Genomic DNA, 17,002 nt, shown 5'->3' with positions numbered 1-17,002 from the left:
TGCCTTTTAACAGCAGTGAGCCACACCGGAGGATGCGTGTTCAGAAGGCACCTAACTGTGGGGTTCAAGCACAGACACTCAGGGGTAGGTGGCTTCAATGCCTCAGACTACCAGGAGCAGATGAAAACACTGGCAAAAAAAGTTGTTAGAGGAAGCAGTATTTAACATGAGGATTCCTTTTCATGTCCCTGCACACATATCAGCCTCAGCTTGAACATCCCTCTTCCAGCTTGCTCTGCTGATCTTTTCACAAGCAGTAACAGTTGCTCAATTTGCATCATCAAGTTTGGGGAAAAGTTTAATCAGAGTTAATAAGTGACTTAAAACTCCAGAACTCTTATTTTTCCTTTTGCTAAGATTACAAATGCCTACTCATCATTGTGGGATGCACATTCCTGGTGTAGCTCCCGTGTGGAGCACTCATCCACCTGCTGGCTTCCTGCCTGGCCCCCTCTAACGAGCTAATTACAGCAGGTGCCTGTTTTCAATGTCACTGCCTGCTTCCCCCACTCACTGCACTGAATGGATGGTCTTTGACTGGAAAAATGCCACAGAGGCAGAGGGGATGCTTTTAGGAAACCTGAGGTCTCATACATGGGAGGAGATCGTCCATTTTCCTACGTCTGGGCGGCCAAGATATTCCTGCTTTGGAGGCTGCACACACAGCTGCTTCCCAAGGACAAACAACAAACGTTCATTATCTCACTAGCTGTACTGCCCCACCTAATATTCAGCAATATCCCTACTTACAAACGGGGAAAGGACGAGCATTTGCACAGAAACCAGTACATGAAAGTGAGAAGCTGTGCGGGGCGAGAAGCACCTGTTAAAGGGTGGTTCATGCATCTAAACCACACTCAGCCTGTTCACCACGTTACTGCAGTCTGGTTCCAGCACTGACTCCGTATTTGTGACACCGTCGGTCACTGTGCTGTAAGGATAGAGGGAAATTAAGGAATATGGGGCAATGGGATAGCTTTGATCTCCGCAGCCACTTTTGATAGCAACAGAAGGCACACCAGCTCACTGCTTCCTTTTAAAGGGATGAGCAACCAGAAGGACCTTCACTAGAAACCCAGGTTTCAGGAACTGTAACGTACACCAGCCAGAGCCTACTGCTGGCACAACCCGAAGCTAGAGAAGATGATGCTCACCTGCTGAGAGAAGGGCCAGGAGGACGATGGCCAGCGGCGCCAGCTGGCAGGAGCTGCCCACCTTGTAGAGGAAGGCCTCCATGCAGTACTGCGGCTCCGTGCTGCCCGCGGGGCAGAAGGCGTCAGGAGGGCACTTGGTTGGTTTCACGTCCGGGCTCTAACCGAGAGAAAAAGCAAGTTCCTCAGCAGCAGCAGCTGACAGGGAAAGCAGCAGTAGGGTAAGCATTGCCTCTGCCCTACGCACAGCACAATGAGAGCTCCTGGGCCTGGGGCACACTGTGAAAACCTGCTTTATAAGGTACTTACTGCCTGGCTGGCTCAGAAGAGAGATTAGAAGTGACTCAAGCCCCCACATGAAGCCCTTAGTGGACACAAGCTGGGGCAGAGGCAGAACTAGCAGCTGGCCATCTGAAACTGCAGCATCACCAGCATCAGGTGCTGGTGGTGGTGCTGCTGCTTTGCCTAGACGAGGCAGAGCCACCTGTGTGACTGCAGCCCTCTGTCCACCTATATAGCCTCCTATATACAGGCTATAGGCTGTGGTGCCTATGGGCTTTTGGGTGTATGGGCTGGGAGCTGTGCTGAAACCAAGGTGCTAAGGGACAGAGTGCTGCAAACAGCTGGGAGACACCAACACCACCCCCAATGGTATTGATGGTGAGTGTGAAGGGGTGGTGCAGCACTGGGGAAAAAAAAAAAAAAAAAAAAAAAAAAAAAAGGAAAATAACCAAAAAAATGAATCTGCCATCATTTAATTCAGCCTGCAAGGCCCTGTGGTGTTACTAGGGTGAAGAGAGAAGGTGTCATTATACAGCCAGTCCACACGCCAAACAGCCTAGTTAATGGATACCCCATCCTCTGACTGTCCCCTGACAGCCCACCGAGGCCAGGCAGCTCCAAGGGTGGAACAAAGCCAGGCTCCTGGTGTCATAATTGCAACCGACTCCCTCTGTGAGGGCTCTATCTGTATTTAAGAAAAGGAAATAGGCTCAGCTAAAAACGGTGTTAATTAAAAGTGCATTAGCTCATCAGGGGACATTTGTATTTGTTAAGCCAGGCTGCCAAAGCAGCCCGAGGAGACTCACAGGGCAGTAGTGGTTCTCTGGGCACAGGTCACAGCTCTCCTGGCCCTGCTGCAATTGGTATTCTCCTGGCTCGCAGAGCTTGCACGCGGTGTCATCGGGACCTTTGAACATACCTAAGTAGCAAACAAGCACAAAATTAAGAACTGGGACTAGACCCCGGGGCCTTTGCAAATTGCATATGGATGAGTTTGCTTTCAAAGCGACATGGAGAAAGAGCATGAAATACGTGATGTGCATGACAAAAGCTGAGCCTGGACTTTGGTCCTTGCTGGGTGGCAAAGGGGCAGGGAAGGGAGAATAAATGCAGGGAAAGGGACCAAATGACACCTGGTTTCAGATCTGGAAGCAGTACATTTGAGCAGGAGTACAGTGGGAGCTGGGTTCAGTGCTGAGTTGCGGCTTTAAAGCAGAGGGAAGGTTGGAGCTGGAGGTCAGCAGCATTTCATCCCCTCTAATTTGGGATTCAAACACCTTTTCCTGCTGTTTGAAACTTGCCAAGCAAAGTTTAACACACAGCTCAGTTTCCTAAACTCTGAGGGAGTGACAGGTCAGGAAAGTCACGGGTCGCAGAGCGATTAATGCTGCTTTGCATGATTTAAGCGTGTGACTGCAGCATCCCTGGTGCTCCCTCTGTGGCACAGGCTGGCAGCAGCGCTCTGCAGCCCAGCATTAACCACAGCAGCAGTAAGATTTGGCACAGCACATCCTGGCACACTAGCAAGGGCCAAAAAAAGACCCCCTTCCTCTCCCCCCAGCACCTTACTATCACTGCCACAGCAGCTCTTTGCTCCACAGACGTCAGCTCAGGCACTCATGGTGGCAGAGAGTGATGCCCTCTGGATTAAAGGACAAAAATTTTGGGAAGAAATCCTCCCTTCTGCTGCTGAAGTCACGCATGACCTGCTTCCTTGCACTGCCCAAAGCCGTGTACTGCACCAAAGTTGTTCACCACCTGTGACCACAGCCCCCCCGTGCTACCCACCTGCCTGGCACGGCGCGCACGCCTCGGCTGCCTCACGCAGAGCCTCGTGCCCACCGGGACAGGCCAGACACATCGTGCAGCTGGAGGTGCTGGGGGAGGAGCAGAGCAAGACAACACCATATGACCAGCACTTTGAGATCAAGCCGACCCACTGACGCCTGCTTTTATATCAACACGCAGCCAGGGGCTGAATTCTCCACTGCCTGCCAGCTTTTGCCATTCTGTAGGCAGCGGTGGTGTCTCTCTCCAGTGTGGTTTCCCCCATATGTCTAATTAGGGTCAGGCACATGATGGCATTTCTGCCTTCTCCTTGGTTGCTTGTTTGCATGAAACAAGTCAGAACTTGGCATCCCAGCTATTGCTGCTCCCTAGCAAACTCAGGTGGAGCTGCTCGATGGGATTTAGGAGTGACAGACCCACCATGCAGCCATGTAAGAACCAGAGTCCATTCCTGTGGCAATTTACTCAAAGTTCAGCCGAGATCTGCTGCAGCACATGGGACAAGGGGGTGCAAGGTGACATGGGCTCATCTGCCTTGGCTACAAAACCTGCACCCAACTGATCCCAGGACACACAAGCCAACAGCCCACTTGTTCTTCACTCTGGGTGACACAGCTGTCAGGATGCCCCCCCCATCGTACAACCCCTCTCTCACCACTGCTCAGCACCAGCTGGGAGCCACGGGGACACCCCCCTGGCTAGTACGTTGGCTCTCACAGCTCAGTGGCTGCTACCAGATATGCCACCCCATCCCGTCCCCAAGGTCATGCAGGGATTTCTTACTTGCAAAACGATCCAGGCAGGCAAGGCAGACAAACAGCTGCATTTTGCTGGGAGCTAAAATAACCTGGAAGAGAAAAAAAGAGCACTTTTTCAGGGTCTTTCCTCCGCCATCCTTGGAGGCACAGAAAGAAGTACTATGGGCTACAGATGAGCCAGAGGAAAGAAAACTTCCTCCCCCACCCTGCAAGGAAAATGCATCTTTTTAAACCAGTAACTGCATGATATGGGGGCCACGTTCACAGAGTCCTCTTGCGGTCTAGCACGCTGAACAAATTTGCCAAGTGAAGGCAGTGACATACTGCACCATTGTCACCAGTTGACAGTCTCCAACTGCTGCCTAAAACGCTTTTTTCCTCCCAAACTCCCCAAATGATAGCCAAGAGTGAGGTGTGAGCTGAGAAGTTTTGTGCACGGCTTTTCAAGAGACCACTTGTGCATGTAGAAGGAGCTCTTAATTTGTATACAGAATAGCTGCTGCGCTGCATGTGTTAATTAGGTTTTTGCATAAGTAAATGCTGGCCCCTTCTGAACATGTTGTCACGCTGTCTGCGAACACGCTGTACCAGGCTCGTGTTGCATACGTCCAGGTACAAAAAGGAGCTTGCTGAAAACCCAGCTTGCGATGTTTGGGAGGTAAGGGGAGTGTTACACTTAATATTCAGACTGCAGGAGAGAGCCTAACAAAACAAAACAGAACAAGAAAGAACACATCACAATGTTTTATACTATTTTTTTTTTTTTCCATTGAAAATAGGAGAAATGCTTTCCTTTCTTAACTCCCCCTCACCCCTTGTGCTATAACCAAATTTCATAAAATTTATTTCCTGGCTTTCAGGAATAGGCTTTCCTTGCGGTATTAGTATTAGCTTGTTGAAAACAGGAACATGACTTGGTCTGAGACCTGTTTTTTTCCTTTTTAATAAAAACATCAATAACAGTACAAGATGAGATCTGCTATTCTATTTTTGGCCTGAACAAAATAACCTGTTTATTCTTCGGTGCTTTTAAGTTACCTGGTAATTGCATCTGGCCCGCAGAAAAGCCTTGCCCAGTCTGTTGTGAGCTCATCTGGGCTGAATACGAACCAAACTCAGACTTTACCTTTCTGGCACGCTCTGCAGGCTGCGGCCCCAGACTCGTTCGTGTAATGGCCGGGCGGGCAGGGCGAGCACATGGTGCTCCTCGTGGCACTGGGGGGAACCGAGCAGAGGTTAGCATGATTTTCACTCATCGGGGCTCCTCTCTGCTTGAGACAGTGGAGCACGGCTCTTTTTTGGCACTAACAAGTCGAGAAGTAGGGAAATTTCAATTAAACAGCAGGGACTGTGGGAACAGGGATGTAACACATCAGGCCTCTGGGAGGATGGGAAGGAAGATGGGAAAGGCAGAGAAGGAGGGAATCTGGTGCATGCACCACCGATAGAGCCAAATCCCCAACAATGAGCATGTGGGTTTAAGAATTTGTTAACGTACTCGGGGATGCTTTGGAGGAAAACAAGGACATGCTCTTTAATCCCTTTTGAAACCTCAGGGCTGAGCAAGATTTGTGGAGGAAAAAAGTGGAAGAAAATCTTGGCTTAAACCAAGCCAATCCAGGGCTCTGCGTCAGCCGGAGCCGCTTGCGGCCTGGGGACAGTGGGAGAAATCCCAGTACCACAAAAACTGGAAGCAACGCCACTGGGGCTGCCATGGCTCCCTCCCTGCTCTTCCCCTCTTCCTTTCAGCCACCTTTCTGAAGGCCTGGGACAGATCCGCTCCCTGCAGGCCACCTGTAGCCCCGAGGGGCTAGAAGTGGCTGCAGGCCGGGCCAGGCCCCAGGCCTGTTACATGATCCCTTGGCGGAAGGAAAACATAGTGTGAGGAAGGAGCTGTGCAAAGCATGTTTGCCTGAGGCACCCAGGAGAAAAGCGCCACGTCCATGCTGAAGATCCCCCCACCTCAGTCCCAAACGTTGTCCCTAACTCATAGCAAACCTCCATCCCCCCAACACATCTGAAACATGAGGGGCCGCCAGAGAGCTGGACACCAAGAAGCCCTCCACACAAACGGAACATCAGAGGCTCCTGGTGAAGATTCAGCAGCACTAAGCAGGTCCACTGGGAAACAACCCCGGCAGCACCTTCCCATAGCCCACGGGAAGAGTTTTGTCAGGCTGGAAAGGGTTTTGAGGGAGAAGGCACCCGCTCTGTGCCACCAGCCACCTCCACCACCCTGCGTCACCTACTTGGCGTAGTGTCCCTGCGGACACGGCAGGCACTGCTGCTGTCCCCACGCGGGCTGGTAGTGCCCCACCGGGCAGGGAACGCAGGCACCGGGGTCCGTGCACGAGCCCCCTGTGCAGCACGAGCAGTTCCAGGCATCTGAAAGGGACAGAGGGGTGAGGATCAGGGCTGTGAGACTGGACTTTAGCCCCTGGGCTTGTCAGCATGGGGCACAGCAGTGAATGCAGAGGTGTTTGGATCAAGCTCCTCCAGCAAGACAATCTTAGAGGGTAGAAAATGGTAATATTAATGCTAGAGATGCTGCTGTGCTCCATTAGCAAGCAGGAGAACAGCCATAAGACAATGGTCTCAATTCTATCAACGTGGACTACTGGTGAGAAGACCAAGACTGCTTTTTCCTCTTCCAGTTTGAGGGGAGACGAGGGTTTTCCTTGTTTCCAGCCACCACACAAAAAGAAAAACACACTTCCTTTTGATTCCTTAATAAATTTACATTTGCGGGAAGCAGAACTGAAGCAGAAAACCCCAAGAGCAGAGAATCTGCTGTAAGTAGAAACAGCTTTTCTTTGAGCACAGGCAAGGCAGTATTCCCACCAGACATGAGCTCTAGCAGTCTTTGCTCCACAAAACAAATCTGAGCTACGCAGAACAATCGTGTGGGATTTGCTGTAACGGCACACGTCAGATCCACCATCCCAATTCTTGCAGCAACCAGTCCTTGGCACTGCAGGGATAAAGCAAGGGCAAGACAAAGTCCTGCGGAGGCACATCCTGCATGAAAGGGTGGTGGGAATTGCCTCCTGTCCTCTGCAGATTTACCCTAGAGCATCAGGTCTGCTCATGCCTCTCTTTGAAAGAGCCCGGCAGTGGGGGAAGCGCATGGCTTGCATTTTAGTTTTGTTTGCTTGTTTGTTTTGGGGGGACATTGAAAAAAACAAGCACTTTACAACATGCAAAGAACTTCTGAAAAAGGTAACGTCATGCACTCTTTACTGCAACAGAGGTTGCCTGGGTGGTTTTTCAAGCCCAAGGGAAAAGGCTGTTTCTGTAGCAGGGATTCATTCCCATTCAAACACTTGAGACAGTTGGAGACTTTTTTTTGTACTTGGCCCGGGCATTCAAAAAAAAAAAAAAAAAAAAAGCATCCTCCTGCCAGTACATGAGGTTGCCCTTGTGTTACACTTCGTGGTTGCAATCCCACCACTTCTCCATCCTGCTGGGGAAACCTCAGGAAGACCAACAACACAAGGCCAGCCATGTCCACGCCTTTAACTTCAGAAGGATGCAACAAATTCACTCGCATGCCTGCTCCCCATCCAAGCCCCCAACACCATGTGCCTCTCTCACCTCTCCTGGCCACTCACTTTTCCACCTAGCACAGGAGAGCTGGAGCAAGCACAAACTCTTACCATCACTGGGAAACGTCCCTGGGGAGCAAGGTGCACAGGCTGTCACATTCACTCTGCTGCAGTTTGAGGGCACAGCGGTGGTGAGGGACGGAGCTGTTGGCAGATCCCCAGGAGACGTGGTGACATCTGGAGGGGTGGCCGAGGCACTGGTGGATGTGGCTGTGGGTGCGTGAGAGGTGGTCGCGATCCCAGAGGTGAGTGCGGTCACTGGCAGGGTGGTGGGCAGAGCTGGAGCAAGCGTTTTTGTGCTGGGGTCTGCAGATGGCACAGCTGTGGCCGTGATGAGGTTTGCAGTGGTGGTCACCCCCCCAGCAGCTGGGGGTGTGGAGGCATAGGTCGTGGTGGCACTGGGAGGCAGCGGGGTTGATGTAACAGGGAGTTGGGTAGTGGTCAGCTGGCCTAAAGCAATACCTAAGAAAAGGGGGAAAAAATAATTATTTAGGGGTGAAATTACTGTTCTTCCATTAATGTAGGCTTCCTATTAGGTCTTTACCAACTGCTTAACCCACAAGTCCTTGTCTGGTGTCTAGAAACTGCTTTCTGCTATGTTCCATTACAGAGCAATATAGAAACATCACTGGCAGCATCTGAGCATCACCAGCACACAAGAGACTTATCATGCATCAGAATCCTAGAACCACGTAGGTTGGAAAGACCCATAAGATCATCCAAGTCCCACGCTGAGGAGCTCTGACACTCGTACATAAGGGTTTGTGAGAATTGCCTGAAACATTTGGTTTTGCTCGGGGCAGCCGCTGAAGACAGCTCATCCTGAGATCCCCAGATCCCCCAGCAATCTGATTTAAGATGCTTGTCAAGTTGCTGCCTGTTTCATCCCACCTTGGTTAAAGGGATCAAGAAATAAAAGCCACAGGTTTTGGGTTTCTTTTACGCTGTTCTGGAGATGCATCCAGCAACCCAAAGGGAACCTGTCGGCGGGCAGAGACTTGCTTTGAGTCCAGAATGCCTCCCCTGTAAGAGCCGTGGTGATTCTTAGCCAAAAAGCCATAATCATCAGAGAACTGGGGTATTACTGCAGTTCAAGTTGTTTGCTGTAATCCATAATATTCTGAACTGGTGTCTGCTGATGACAGCAATCTCTCAGCACATGACCATGGGAGATGGATGCTTTCCAGTCACAGAACAGAGGAAAAAACCATAAAGCTAAACAAAAGAGAAGGAGCAGGTTGGTTTTCATTTAGCAGTGTCGTACTAAGCAAACAAAGCAAAACAAAACCAGCCCATTCATGCCACCACAGCACTCACATCAGCTTGGATCAGGAATTCAGGGCAGGGATTTCCTCTGTTGAATAACTGCAGCTTCTGCAAACACTCATCTTTGTACAGCATCAATCTGCAGCTATGGCTGCCTGTTGCTTTTTTCCTCTCACCTGCCCTCTTACGGCAAAGTGCTAATACGTGGTATAAGCACTACAAGGGCACACACACACCTTCCATTCTTTTAATAAGACTTGTTAGTTTCTGGAAGCCAGAGGTTCACAGACATGCACAGCCACTCTCTTGGAGGCAGTTGGGAAAAAAACAAGTAGCTCTGAAAGTAAAAGATTTGCTAAATTGCCAGGAATAGCGATTATAATAAGAAGGCATCAAACTCAACAGGCAATTAAGCTGTTTCTGGAGTGCGTCACAGAAGAGCTGTAAGTTACATCAGGTTTTATTTCAGGACCAAATGGGTGACTCAGGGCCCAGCAGCACGTTCCCAGAGCTGACACTCCCCATCACACAAGGTTTGGGCTCCTCCAGCCAGCACAGCGAGGGGGCTGCCAAAATCAGGTGGCCTCAATGGAGAAAACAAAAGGACTACTTTAAGAAGCTGCTTTAGGTGGTTGATGGAGACAAGAGACTGCAGCTGACGCCCAACAGCAAGATGCAGGTGAGGAACGAGAGCTTGGAGACTTGGAGGGGCCATGCCACACGATGGTGACAGTGTGGTCACCAGGGGTTGTGGACACACGGGTCACTGCCAGGTCCTTCCCAGGACAGCTCTTTGAGCTCTTCTCCTCAAGCCTTTGATTTCTCACTCTTTGGGCTGTCTGCCCACATGATGCTGGACACCGTGGGTGCCGGTGCTTAGTGCTGCCCCAGCATAAACAGCAACACGCAGATGAAGCTGGTTAGCAACAGCACTTAGGTTTCTATGGCAAAAACAGGACAGTGAATAAAAGAGTCCTTATGAAGCTGTGATCACAAGGAAACAACCTCTTCAAAGTGTTCCCTCCTAAGCACATACAGACCGCTTTGTACTCAACATTTCAGAAGACCCAGTCTTTCTACAACTCCTGAGAAAGGCAGCTGTCTGGGCCACTGCCCACGTTTTCTGGCTCTATCTCCCAAAACAGAGCCACTGTATTTAGCAGTGATTTTTTTTTTTTTTTTTTTTTTTTTACTTGTTTGTCCAAGATCAGCATCCAGGAGACACCAGCACTGGTCTGTGCAGCTCCTGGCCATGCTTTGACTAGTGACAGGCGAGTCCTCTCCCCTGCCTCAAGGGCTGAAGTCAGTCTGCTTCTCTTTTCTCCTGTCTGGCAGCAAGCTGAGTCAGCCCAAATCTTTATTAAGCTAATCTCAAAGTAAACACTAAAAGTAGTTCGAGGGCACCATAAAGTTCTCCCAGGAAAAGCTCTCAGAAGGACCACAACGTGTGATCTCCTGCACTGCAGCCTGTCCCAAACATTCATCTGCCAGAGACTCTGCAGTGCATTTCGGTATTTTGGATAGCACACAACTAACCCACTTCTGGCTTTGTTGTTTAAAAGATAGATATTTTAGTTGAATATTACTTTCTCAAAAGCTTTCACTGGTTGGTTGGTTCTGCTGTGAAGTGGTGGCACTGTTAAGACGGATTATTTTAGTGAAAGTTGTCTTTTCATAAAGTGTTACTAGAATAATCATTAAATAATATTAAATATTTAATAATCATTCCAAAGCATCAGTAGCCATCAATAGCCTTCAGTGGCCAGCACTTCATAAAGCTGTTTAAACAACTTCTAAAAGAAAAAAGTGGAGATGCTGGAAAAAAATAGTTTTAGAGCATCTAGCCATAAAAAAGCAAAACAAACAAACAAACAAACAAAAAACACAACAACAACAGCAACGAAATAGCATTTGGTTTTACCAGTTACAGCATCAGAGGTATGAAAAAAAAACAATACTCAACCATCCTTCTCAGCTCACCAGTTTTCTCTCCACACCTGGTGTCCACGTGTTAACAGCAGAGAACAGGGATTCTGCTTTCTACAGATACTTTTTTTAGGGCCCTGAATCAACAAAAGTATCTCCAGAGACACGAGGGATGTCTTTTTGTGACAACTCGGCATGGTGTTTTATCCAAAAAACCTCCTCGAGGATGTCATGGGAGGAAGGTTACTGAACCCTTGATGACTGAGCTAACCTTTCCTGATGTATAGGACGTGCAACCCTGCTGACCTGCAGGCACATGGACGCTGGCTGAGAACTCACAAAATGCAGAAATAGGACGGACAGCCCCTTAGTTTTTCTCCCCAGCCTTGCACAACAGCCCAGTCTGCTATTTGGGAGGAACTAGTCCTTCAAGCCACACGAAACCAAATCAATGGTTATCTACATGAAGATAATCAGTGGTGAACTCAACAGCTGACTAAGCGGCTTCTTAAAATGGTGAGTTTCCCCAGTTCAGTCTCAAGAGAAGGGCCGCCTGGGGGTCAGATGGGAAGGAGCCAAGGAGCTCCGTTCTGGCAGCGCTGGTGGGTTCCTGCCCCAACGAGGCAGGTGACCGTGGGCCCCTGTGAGCCCCTGACCCCAGCACTGGTGGACTGCAGGGACGGGAAGGTCTCAGGGCAGCACCGTGCCCCAAGGAGTTTCCAAGCTGCATGTAGCCAGATGTGCCCAGCAAGAAACCTGGTCTGAAGCCCCAAGCACAACAAGTTCTGGGGATCCCACACTGCCAAAACATCAGTTATAAAAACACAATTATTTGATAGTAAAGCAGTGCAGGAGGGGGAGAGCAAGGAAAGCAGCAGACAAAGGCATGACTACAAAAATATTCAGGCTCTTAAGGAGTCCCAGTTACCAAAAACACCTCATGAAAGTGAACGTGCCAGGGCATCCTGTTCCTCTGGGTTTAAGATAAGGCCATGCAAGGTCCACTGCAACTCCTCAATTCACTGAACAACTAGATTCCATCCCCCCCCCCTTTTTTTTTTCTTTCAAAATCAAGTTTTTATATTTATGTTTTCAGTCCTGTGCATCTTTAATGCTGTTTCCAACACCTCCCTCCCTCTGCCCACCCTTCAGTGGCAAAGCCCAGCGGTGGTACAGTGTCACCGTGTGCCACCGTGTGTCACCCAGCCCCAGGAGGCCTCACCTGTCAGACACGTCGTGGCCAAGCTCCAGAGCAGAGGCGAGGGCCAGGCACTCATTTTTCCTTGAGGAACAATGGAGCTGGTCGAGAGGCAGGCCCAGCGGCCGGCTGATCTCCCACGGCTAACTGCTTATCCTGCCCTGGGTCCGTGCCCAGTGCTGTCAGCTGATGCTGATCATGCGGCTCGGGCAGATCGGCCTCCTCCCGACAAAGGGGGGTTTATATTCGGGGACAGCAGCAGGGCTTGCCGAGGTGTTGCTGACCTCCTCCAGGTGAGAAGCAAACTAAACGTTGAGCAGACCTGCAGGCCTTCCCCTCTTCTCGTGGCATGCAGAAATGCGTCGGGCTAAGGGAAGAGGAACAGGCAGAGCTGTGCCTGGCGGCTGGCCAAGCCCCCGTGATCTCCCTCAAGCACAATGATTTCAATTTTAGACACCCAGGATTTCCTGCAAGAAGAGAAAGAGCCTGGGAAGAACCCCCAGTTCAAAGCAGCTCCCATTTCAACAGAGACGAGCCGTGCCACAACCAAAGCCCTGCCCTGGTTTGCTCAGCACTCACCCCCCAACGTGATGCGTTGGGTTGTTGCCATCAGGATCGAAGTCACTGACCCTGATGATGGTTTTGAGGTACAGCCCCATCCCACCTTCTGTGTGCATACCAGCAGCTATTCTGCTCTTCTGTCTGCTCACAGTTTGTGCCTCGTCTTCTTTCCCTTTTAAATGTTGGTGCATCATTCCCAAGGCAAATCCTACCCACGGTCTTTGCCACAAGATTACAGCCACAGAAACTTGGCTGAAGGAGGCACAACCTGCATGACCCGGGCCATCGAGCTGCAGCAGCCACCCAGAGCAAAGCACAACAAGCTGAGCTTCGTGAGCTCTGACCCAAACCCCAAGCACTCCTCACCAGGGCCCAGGTGGGTTTGCATCACACACAGCCCACAGTGCATGTGCTGGGTGTTCTCCCACATTGTGTAGGCTGTTGAGAGGGAAGCTTTGGAAGCGGTCACTGTTGGTGTAGTCCCACTGCACAGAGAGGCACAGAGACTGCTTCAGCGAGGGACTTCTGTGGTACCCAGAGCTCCTGACAGGGTCTGTAACCAGTGATAGGACTAGAGGGAAGGGCCTCAAGTTGCGCCAGTGGAAGTTCAGGTTGGAAATGAGGAGACATTTCTTCTCAGAAAGAGCAGTCAGGCATGGGAACAGGTTGCCCTCATCTACAAGCCCTTCCCATGCCCCTCAAAGCGCTCTCCTCAGCTGAGCTCCCTGAGCATGGCAGGAGAGGAGGCAGGTTGCTTCCCTCAGTTGCTTCAACCAGCAGGAAAGTTTAAAACACTCTTCAGACAGGGACCAATGCAACTTCAGGGCAAGGAAGTACAAACTGGTTAATTTATAAACTCCTGGTCTGCCCTGGCTGGTCTCCGCTGAGATTAAACGCCACTGCTGGTTGGTTCGCAGGGAGTAAATAAAGAACAGCGCCACGGTTGATCAAAAGCAATGCCCCAGGCTGGCACAGGGCCCTCTTCTTGTCAGTTCGGTTGCTCTTTCGGCGGTGGTGAACCTCCTGTCCCCAAATGCACCAGGCACTACCCTCACCCCAGGGTTTTCAAGGCTTTGCTGTCTCCTCACAGGGCAGAGGCAGCTGTGGTGGTGTTGCTCCCAGGAACACGGCCTGCTGCTCAAACCCACCAGCAGTTTGTGTCCGCTGCCACCCATCACCAAATGGCTCTAAGTCCCTTCAGTGACTTATTTGTTTGCGGGCTGCTTGTTTATTAAATAAGAAACCCTGAGCAGGGAGAACATCTCTCAAACATGAGCAGCATCAGCTGGAACCACATCAGCTGGAACCCTCCAGGCCACGCTGGGATGAGGCAGTAAGTGCTACAGGGTGAAGGCCCAGGTGAGGTCCCACCTACAGTGAGGGCCATGAAGAGGAGAGGAATTCATGAGCTGAGAGTAGATGCACACATCCATCAGTCTGCAAGTGGTCACTGGGTGCACCTCTAAGGTCAGGAATTGTGTGTTAACTGCTGGCAGATAAGAGCAGAAACATCACTTTATTGTAGTACTATTAGTACTACATAACTATCCTCCACTCCAGGGCCAGGGTCTGAGCCCTAATAGGCACTTGCTCCAATGCCAAACAACTGCCACGCTCCAAACTACTGCAAAATCATGTTATTTCTACTAGGCTGGGGGAAGTTATGGCCCTTGGTGAACTGCAGCTAGTTGTTTGACTACAGCTACAGTCCTGTGGCAGCACAGTCCTGCTTTGCACCCTGTCACTGAGCCAGTACCTTGGGGACATCCTGCTGCATCTATTGCCTGGGAAACAGCAAGATAATCGGATAGGAGGCTATGAAGTGTAAGCTGGCTTCAGACAAGCGCTTTTCTCAGAAAAGTGTTTTTCTTCAAGCTCATGGGCATTTTAGTCATAGTACACTGTGGCTGCATAGAGAGATAGTACCTTCTAGTCGGTGCTCCCTCTTTCACAAGGGAAAAAGCACCTGTAAGTTCCTGACGCCCATAGGAAGCCTGTCTGCTGGACTGGGAAGCAACTGGGAATCCAGAACCCCCCTTCAGATACAGGGTTCTTCCAGGCCCCATTATACAAGCCAACTCTCATAAAACAGCACAGGAACTCAGAGCTTTTTGGGTCAATGACCCGTCAAAAGTCTGATTCAGCAATGCAAATACAATTTATTCTCTGAAGGCTCTTCAGTAACTTACCTGCAAAATTGTTATGAGCATAGGCAATGGATGAGTTTCCCAAGGAGCAGAGCCTTTGCTAAAGGAGCATGACCAAACTCCTTGGCAGTTCTAGGTAGATAGTGACCTTGACGAGCAGAAAGGCAGCCACCAGGAATTTCCTTCATTTTAGGGGGAGGGAAGCCATCTCTTGCTGCTCATGGACCTTGACACCTACCTTGTGCCTAGAGGAGGGCCAGGACACTTCTACACAAGTAGGAAAGAAAAGCAAGGCAAAACCACCACCATTTCCCAAGGCACCTACAGAAGTACTTTTTGTGCTCTGAACGGATTAAAACCTGTGCCTGACCAAATGGCCACATGATGGCACCACAGCTTTGAAGAGTGAAGACATCACCACGTTTCATTTGAGACTAAAAAGCATCTTAACCACAAAACGGCAGTGTGATCTTTTTAAGCTGCACCAGCAGAAACCTTCATAATGTGTTGTGCAGATGGAAGAAAACCCACAGAATAGAGGCTGAAGGAAGCCAAGTAATGGGTTATTAGAATCAAATACCTCAAAACTCTTCCTTTAAAAATATTTATCTTCTGGATTTCAAGGGAATTAGAAACAGTGAAAACAGCCACAGGAAAGGTATGCTACTGCAGATCTGAGTTTATCCAAGCAAAGGCATGACAGTATGTAAACTGAATTCAGCAGTGCTGCTCCCAAACAGCACTAAGTATTTATTTCTTCAATTAGTCCCCATCAGTTAAAAAGGGTGGTCTTCAAATGTAGGACTCCAGAACGGATCAGTGTCAGTCTCCTAAGCATAATCAGTGTTAAGGATGTAGGTTAAATGTACCTAGTGCTCTAGGGCAAAAAAGAATTAAATACATTGGTCAGCTGCTTTACAGCAGAATACACAGGAAAAAAAAATAATTTAATGAAATAGATAAATAGAAGTCTCCCAGTATTAAGGGAAAAAGTGTGGTTATCTGAAGCAATTTCCAAGCAGCTCTCAAGGATCAGATATAGCTGAGACACCAAGGGCATTACCAAGTCAGATCCATCACTCATCAGCAACCAAAGACTCTCCGGCACATTGCCCATGTTTTTGTATGTCCCATGAGGATTCAAACCACTGAACATTCAACATGAAGATGTCAGATTCTCCTGCAATAACTCCTAGTGCATGCCTACCACCTGTCTCCTCCATGAAAGAGGGTATGAATAAATACCAGGAAGCAGCAAACATTTTCATAGTGAATACTACTCAGAAACCAAGCTCTTAAAGCCAGTTGGAGGAGTCTTCCCAGGTCCAGTACAATGCAGGTATCTTAAAACACAGCAGGTTCTGAAAACAAAGTTACCTCTTCTACTTTGGAACAATCACAAGTTTTGCTTCTTGCCTCCTTTTCCCTTTCCTGCTGTCAGAACATGTACATGCACACCTGAGTGCACAGGAACTGTGAGAAGAGAACCTAAAATGTGAGCCTAACCTGTGAGAAGAGAACCTAAAACACAGAGCTCAAACAGAAGCTCAGGAATACTGGACAGCTTTAGGACAGTATCTGAGTCATTAGTCCAGGTCTTAAAAAGGGCTTAAAATCATGAGATTTGGTGTTAGAATGGAATCCTAGACACTTAAAAAAGCAGCCAACTACTTGCCTAAGCAGCTATGCTTTCCAAAATGTCTAGTGACACAGATGACTTAAAATAGATGGGTCTCATTCTGAATAGGCCATTCTCAGGAAGACAAGGCAACCTGGCACATCTTTACTCATGCAAAATGGATTAGTGAGTCACTCTTCTGGGTGCCAAATCCTTCACAGAGCAAATGCCCTATGAAATAGGCAAAGTGTGCATCTCAGCCTACTCTCAAAGCTTTGTCACAAGTGTTTTAACAGAGCAGTTGACCTGGAACAGAATTTCCTTCCCAGCTATTTGATAAGGTCGGTCTGACACAGGAGAGAAAAACCTCAGACTATGCCTGGCACTGTACAAGTGCAGGCAAGTGTAACAGAGCCATGTCACAAAGCCATACATAAAGCTGGAATGAGGCCAGCCACACATGTCCTTATAACTCAATACTGAAAGGTAAGTCCTCATGTTATATCACAGAGGAAACTAGACCATAGGAATGGAGTCTGTGAGCATGAAGAGTTTCTGGTAGAAAAAAAAGTAACAGAACCCACAAAAATCTTCCCCAGCACTCTAAAATTGAGAGAAGCAGTCACTGCCATAACTCAGCCAAAGAAGGCAAATTGGGTTTATTCCACACTTTCTTACCATGAGGGCCATCCACGCTTAGCA

General features: G+C 49.2%; 1 protein-coding gene across 1 annotated transcript; it reads right to left on the bottom strand.

Moving 5' to 3' along the window:
* Positions 1 to 5,059: 5,059 nt before the first annotated feature.
* On the bottom strand, positions 5,060 to 12,323 carry LOC118166276 (hepatitis A virus cellular receptor 1-like). Its single transcript, XM_035325052.1, has 4 exons — positions 11,999 to 12,323; positions 7,636 to 8,046; positions 6,229 to 6,364; positions 5,060 to 5,194 (listed from the first exon to the last, which is right to left on the bottom strand). The coding sequence occupies exons 1-4, from the start codon at positions 12,051 to 12,053 to the stop codon at positions 5,095 to 5,097; spliced, it is 702 nt and encodes a 233-aa protein (XP_035180943.1). The 5' UTR covers positions 12,054 to 12,323; the 3' UTR covers positions 5,060 to 5,094.
* Between the last annotated feature and the right edge of the window lie 4,679 nt (positions 12,324 to 17,002).

This window comes from Oxyura jamaicensis, chromosome 4 (genome assembly GCF_011077185.1).
Source record: "Oxyura jamaicensis isolate SHBP4307 breed ruddy duck chromosome 4, BPBGC_Ojam_1.0, whole genome shotgun sequence".
Taxonomy (NCBI): domain Eukaryota; kingdom Metazoa; phylum Chordata; class Aves; order Anseriformes; family Anatidae; genus Oxyura; species Oxyura jamaicensis.
This window is presented reverse-complemented; position numbering and strand designations above follow the sequence as displayed.